The 7,262-nt window shown below is 38.2% G+C and overlaps 1 protein-coding gene across 1 annotated transcript in view; it reads left to right on the top strand.

Annotated features, from left to right (window-relative positions):
- Positions 1 to 7,262, top strand: part of RSBN1 (round spermatid basic protein 1) — a 32,695-nt gene extending 25,433 nt beyond the window's left edge. Inside the window, exons 6-7 of the mRNA XM_019514096.1 lie at positions 210 to 318; positions 2,298 to 7,262. Of these exons, the coding sequence (XP_019369641.1) occupies positions 210 to 318; positions 2,298 to 2,756 (568 nt within the window). The 3' untranslated portion in view covers positions 2,757 to 7,262. The remainder of the gene's footprint in view (positions 1 to 209; positions 319 to 2,297) is intronic.

Here is a 7,262-nt window from a genome sequence, read left to right as displayed (position 1 = left end):
GAATGCCAAAAAAAAAAAAAAAAAAAAAAAAAAAAAATCAGAAAGCAAGGTAAAATCTGCGGAATCTAGTAAGCACATTATGGCTTGCTAATAGTGAGGGGAAATACCAGCGTGTGGCAAAGTATAATAGATATTTCCTTTAAGAAACTGGTTTTGCACTCCAGAGTCGTCATCACATTCTAAGGCTCTTCAACTGGTTTCCCCCCCAGGAGTGACCAACCGCGCATAACCAAAGATGTGGTTTGTTTTCATGCTGAAGACTTCACTGATGTTGTGCAGAGACTTCAGCTGGATCTGCATGAACCTCCAGTGTCACAGGTAAAGCCTGGAATTAAGACCTCAGGCAGCCCCCTCTGTTTCCTTTCTAAAGGTGTGAACCCATAATTCCCTTTTTTCCAGACTGGGTTTTAGGCTACAACTGCCTTGGAATTTATGGCATTCGTTTCTTCAAGTCTGAACTTGATTTGGCATGTCCAGCTCTGCTTTCTCTTGGGTACAATGGCAAGCTGATCACTGACCAGCTGGCTTTCATAAAGCAAGTCATGTTCAAATATGAAACACTACAAAGAACCTCTCCTAATACAGAAAACAGTTTATGTGCATACTTGGCTTACAAGATCGGTAACGACCTTTTTGCTTCATAAGAAGTGACAAACAAGTACTGTCAGGTCTTAAGTCTGGTATGATTGACCCCTCCCAGCTACTTGGGTTATTTCTGCATAGTCTGCATTTCTTTTTCAGGCCTTTTAACCGATTATCAAATACCAGAGTCTGATTTCTTTAAAGAAAAGCATTGCAGACTTGTTACCTGCATTAGGTATGGTTTCTTAATGTCTACAAGAGTAGTCTTTAATCAGCCAGCCCTTAGATAAATGTATTGCTGCTGGAAATTACAATACCATTTCAGCATTCCATAGTGTCTTGCAACTCAACATAACTATCCCTGAATACCCCATGTTATACTGCATATCTGTTATAGCTTGAAAAGTAACATTTGTTGGATTTTTTTCATTTCATATGTATGAATAACTGAGATTTGAAAAGTAGAAACAGCAAGTTCCTTGGATTTAACTTAGTTCTAGGCTTGTGTTCAAAGCTATTTTTCTTTAGCTCTTTTTAGCAGAAATAAGCTGGTCACTTGAGTATTTTGGATTTTGTTATTACTGTATTTATTTTTTCTGGCATGGATAAGTATTTCAGGTTTGTCTTTTCCTTGTCTTCCTTTAAAGGATTCAAGTGAGTAGGGTCATGGAATCTTGTTGTTCTCAGTTTCTACTTCCCCCGTCCTACTCTCCAGAACAAACTGTATGTGCACAAGCAGGAATGTGCATTTCCTTAGGGACAGGTACACCTTGTGCCACTGCTGCTTGTCCCCAGGGAGTACCCATGCCACCCACAATCTGGCGCTCAACAGGTTACCCTGAGTGGGGTGGAAGAGTCTGGGGCCAGCAAGCGTGCTGGCCCCAGCAGACTTAACTTGCGGGTGTGGGGGCCTCAGGAAGCTGCAGTGTCAGTGCTCCTGCAGCTGGGAGACTAGCTGGCAGCCGGAGCATGACTGGCCAGCTAGGCTCAGGCTTAGGGTGGCGCATACTGCTGCCATGTGCACCACCCTACTCTTGGCATGGTTTGTTGAGTTTTGTTTTATTTTTTATTTTATTTATTTATTTATTTTTGACCCCTGGATTTCCCATGGTCAAGAAGGCCCCCCCGCCCCCGTGCTGCAAAGTAATAGTGTGGGGAATGCCTGCATGTATGGCGCTGCAGATGGGTCTTCAGTGCCACACACAGCACATCCACACTCATCTGGAGGTGCCCCACCTATCTGACACATACTGCTTTAAACTCCACTGGGCAGCCACCTGCCTGCAAGATGGCAATTTTGTTATAGCATGTGCTACAGAAACACCTTTTTAAACTGGGTAAGGGACTATGCATACTTTTACATCTGCATTTTTCCAATGTGATAGTTATGCTTCACAGTGGCTGGACAAACCAAGGACAGCTTTCCTGCCTGGTAATGCCAGGTCAAAATGTCTTTTATTGAAGTCCTAATTCTTCAACCCTATTTGTGACCCTAGAATGATGTGGTAACTGCTTATTATTACCTTGCAGTATGTAGCACTATATAAATCAAACTTTAATTTTTCTTCCTCCAAGGAGTTCTAATTGAGGATGTATTTACTTTAATAATAATAAAATAGGCTGTTGAACAAATGTATTCACCAATTATAGCAGAGACTAAGTTTTTGGCCCTGAAATACAGCTTATGACTAACTCTGTAGTGTTTCTCCTTTCAGTGTGTTCAATGGGTGGATGAAGCCAAGCTAAACCAAATGAGACGGGAAGGTATTCGCTATGCTAGAATCCAGTTGTGTGACAATGACATCTACTTCATCCCTAGAAATGTCATTCATCAATTCAAAACAGTGTCAGCAGTCTGCAGCTTAGCCTGGCATATACGGCTCAAACAGTACCATCCTGTGGAAGAGTCTTCACAAAATGCAGAAGGCAATTCAAACACGAACAGTAATGTCTCTGGACAGACAGACTCAGAGGGTGAGCTCCACTGTGTGAGTGTAAAAAGAGAGTCTGAAGAACCAAGTGTAGAAACACAGCTCACAACAGTGGCACCATCCTCCTCCATTTCATCAATATCGGGACTTATGCAACCAGATCTAGCGGCCCAGCCCCTTCCAGGTTTTAAACTAGAGTCTGATCAACACGGTCCACAGGATCATGCAGGCTCTCCTGTGTGATATGTACATAGTTAAACATTTTTTAACAACTTTTTAAAATTTTGATGTGAAGTTATAGTTTTATAAATGGCTTATGTTTTATTGGAGAAATCTTGCCTATAATTCTATAAAGGTGACATTCCAAAATGTCAGGCATATCTTTTTTACACAGATTATGCAAAGTTCAAGTTGTATTTAAATCCCTTAGTACAACAAGTTATCTTGGTCTACCACTTCTTTCTGTTAAGTAATGAGGCTTTCAATATTTCTTCAAGTCAGAATGGAATTCTTCCAGGAACTTTAAAAAATACTGAACTATCTTGGTCAGTCTAATCTCCCTACCATATTTTGTCATTAGCCTTCACTATAAAGGGATGACCTGAAAGTGACTCCTAGCTGATTGTAATTGCTCATGAAAGAGAAAGCACAGCACTTTTTGGATAATCAGCAATTTTTGTGGTGTGTCTGTTCTTAAAATCCTGGTTGATACTCAAAATACTAGGTGTATAGATAAACTAACTTTTAATTGTTAGACAGTTGATAAAAAGGTAGCATATGAGATTAACTGAAGAAAACGTCTGACCCTGTTGAACTGTAATCGCATAAGGTAACACTTCTGTAGCACTGTTTGTAATGCTTGGTGTGAGGATTTTGCTTCCTCAATGCATCTTCCCTGAACACACAAATAAGACTAGTGTCAAACAAACAAAAAAAACAAACAAAATTGTTGGCATTCTCATGGAGGAAACCTATCTGAGCACTTTAAAGCTTAAAATACTAACTTATTTTTGTTTGGATCAAGTCATAATAAGCATCTGATCAAATCATCCTTTTTCTGGTACTGATGCACTTAATATACTTGTTGGGCTGGCCATAGCTGACATGGGTTCTTAACTCTGAAGTTCTGTATTGCTGTTTTGCAATAAAGTATTAGTCCAGTGGACTGCTGTTTCCACTTTGTAGCTCATGGGTATCTTGGTGGGGAAAAAAATGTCATGAACTAATGTCAGGAGTCATCCATTGACACAGTGCTTTATAATCTACTGCATTTCTGAATTTCAATATGTAAGCTGTATTTGACTACTTTCACTTTCTGTTCATAACAGTCCTGTCCCCCCCCCCCCCTCCCCCCCCCCAGTAATCCACCTAGGATATAGACTTGATTTTGGTGCAATTGAGTTGTCTCTGGACAACTCTATTTTTTCTAATCCTTGCTGGGGTAGGAGAGATTTGGAACACTATTAGAATATGTGAAAGAGAAGATGCTGTGTTAATTTTGGATGCATCTTTTTAATATCAACTACTAAGTCTTCTCTTTATGAAGCTTCTAAAATATGTTAATCTTATAAATATTACTTTGTGCAATATTGTTTTGTGTAGACTTATATGCATATTAACACCTCAGTAATAGAGGTCACTATTTGAAAATGATAGCAAAATAATCATTGGAAAATACTGCAGTGATTTAGTTAGTCTGTATTACTCCTTATGTGTATGTATGTATTATCTTCAGTACAAAAACAAGCTAGAAAAATATTTCAATTAAACTTATTTACAGATTGAAGTGGTAGTGACTTGTTTAGTAATCTGTGTAAATAAGGTGTTAGAATGGAGAGCTTTTATGAAAAGTAATGTGACTTCATGCAGGGGTATAATTTAATATTAGCAGAAATTCTAGATTATTGAGACTGGGTCAGAAATGGGCCATCTCTTCTCTAGTGGGTTTTCCACTTTTGTTGAGGAATTTCATAGAGCTTTAAGGGTTGTGCAAAGTAAAATTCCTCGCAGGCAATATTGGTTTTCAGCTCATCCTTCATCTTCACAATGGTTAGGAACAATTGTGTAATCCTTTGTTAGTTCATTCTGCTAGTCTTCCAAGTACCCATTTCCCTTCTCCCATGTGCTATTCTCTTTGGGCCACATTGGCAAAGATGGCATCAGTCCATCTACCTAGGTCATTGCTGACTAATGTGACTGTCGCTTGACAGTCAGCACTGTGTACAATCGCTCAGGAATCTCTGAATCTGCAAAGACCTTACAATCAAAAGAAGCTGTTCATCTCTTTGTAAAACATTGTCCCTGTGTTCTGAAATACAAAACTGAACTTTAGCCAACACAACTTAAGGTTAAGATGCTCTCCGCATCACTTTTATTCCATTTGAACTTGAAACAATGAAAAGGGAAACATTACATTTGTAAACACATTGGAAGTTCTCAGAATTACTTATAATGCTATGCTTTTAAACTACAAAGCAAAGTAGACCAGCAGTTCTTCACACTTACTTTAAAAACAAAAAAAATCTTATTAGTGAAATAGCAAGAAGGCATAGTTGATAAATTCAGTCTGGAACCATGGTGACACGCAGTTCTTGTAAGGGATATGCTATCTCCAAACCTGGTGTCAAACTGATGCCCTCTTCAGCATAAATGCAGAATGTAATTGATGAAAGAGTACTTCAAGTAAAACTTCACAACACATTACACCTATTTTCTCATCTTAATTTTGCCTGGCCAAGTTATGGTATTTATGAAGAAATATTAATGTAAACTGTTTTTAAAATTCAAAATGCCATACTGCTTTGGAACTTGGAATCCAAGATCCAGCCCTCGGTAAATGTAGGCACGGGGAGAATTCCTTGTGAAACTGATAGCTCACCTGCTTTGTGAACACTGTATCTACGGTACAGACGCTGACAAATGGCAACTGAAGTTGTGCCTTCAGAGGCATAAGATTTGAAAGCCATTTACCAAATAATAAATCAGAAAGAAAGATGTTATAACTTTTTTATTTTTTTTTGTCCTGAGTTACAAGTGACAGATGGACAAGTTCAACCTATCCAGTGCTATATTCAACAAATCAAAGTTCTGGGTTGAAAAGTGAAAATACTTGCAAATAAGTTTCTGGAAAAGTGCAATATCTGATTGCAACTTGCTGTCGGTAAGAAAGAAAGAAAGAAAATACAACTAAAAAAATCAGAATTTAGCTTAAGTTTGCTTCTATTTCAATGTGCAAACAGAATCCTCAACTTCACTGGCAATTCTATGGTTGTCTGTTTCAACAGCTTAATAAGAATGAGGGCTTCCAAATGTTATATATAGCTGTATTTTATAAAAGGTCTCAGAAATCCTCGCAATGCATATTTGTACTTATTGATGCATAAGGTCAGTGTAGTGTAAATGGTTGTAGCTCCATTGGCAGAGGGCCTGCCCTGTCCTCTGGGAGTTGTTTAATTACGTTGTTAGACATTTAAGTATTTAGTTGAAATGTGAAATAAGTTTCTACCTTGTACCAGAGAGAGATTGCCAATAGCAGTACTCCAGGAACATAGATCCATTTGATCTTTCTAAAATGAAACACTAAGCTGAAAAAGGGCCTGGCTTCTCTTAATAGAGAAGACCATTTCTTTACCAAGCACAGAAGAAAAAAAAGTCGTATTGGAAAAGTGAATGACCATATTGTGCCAGAGATCAATTAGTACAACAGAGAATCTAAAGATGAGATCTTAATAATTCCCTCTATCCTCGGGTGTCTAAGATATCATTCTGTTTAGATACCTAGCCTACTTTAAGAGTACTTTTTGAAGTCAAGTAGCTCAGTTCTTCCGTTCTCTTCCAAGAAGGTGGGACACTCAGTGAAGTGTTCGCAGGGGAGATGTAATCCACATTTTTGCTTTCAAAATTTTTGCCATACAGAAAAAGGGCTCTTACTCTGTCAACTATTTGGTTCTTGTCTCTTGGCCTACTGCTATTTTACTCGGAGCTGCAGAGTGGACAGGAATTAAACTCCTTCATTTGGCTCCTTCTATGATTCACAAGGCTGCATTTACAGGATTTGCCGCAAATGCTAAATGTTTTAATAGTCTTATTTTAGCGCCTTTTTGAAAGGCGTGAGGCAAGGGAACACTTATCTTCACTCCCAGAGGAGGGACATTCTTCACCTGGAAGCTTGTACTGTATGATGTTGGTCTGACAGACTTCTCCCAGCGATGGCCTTCCACGAATATACACGATACTACTTAGGATCCAATAGCACATGTAGGCGAGAAGGTGTCATTTAAGGCATTTCTCAGTTGTGCCTAGAGAATGCATATACTTCTAATTTCTTTGTACAATGTGTAAAGATACTTGTAGTAATGTTTGTGATTTTTTTTTTTAATTATTTGGTTCTTAATTGGCAGCTAAGATTATTATTTTTTTCCTGTGGTTTTAATTTATCTAAGGTCTCTGCCTACAGAGGACACGTAGGATTGCCTGGAAGACTGTTTGCTTTGTGCGGCCTTAGTATATTTATTGACATTTAACAAGTGTTTTAAAGAGGCTTTTATAATGAGTAGTGTAAACAGATACAAAAATTCTAAACTTCTCTGTGAATAATCCTCTAACAGTGCATTTCTTTTAGTAGCTGACTGTACAAGCGTGTTAAAATTGTTGAGCTATTTCTTTGTAAAATAGTACAATGGAATGCATAGAATTTTTTCCTGTAAAGTATTTTTTTAATAAACAAAGTCTGATTTTTTTTGTCCTTTA

The sequence above is a fragment of the Gavialis gangeticus genome, unplaced genomic scaffold, assembly GCF_001723915.1.
Source record: "Gavialis gangeticus isolate Ggan-Ray unplaced genomic scaffold, GavGan_comp1, whole genome shotgun sequence".
NCBI lineage: Eukaryota > Metazoa > Chordata > Crocodylia > Gavialidae > Gavialis > Gavialis gangeticus.
The sequence above is the reverse complement of the archived record's forward strand: the minus strand, read 5'-3'. Positions and strand labels throughout refer to the sequence as shown.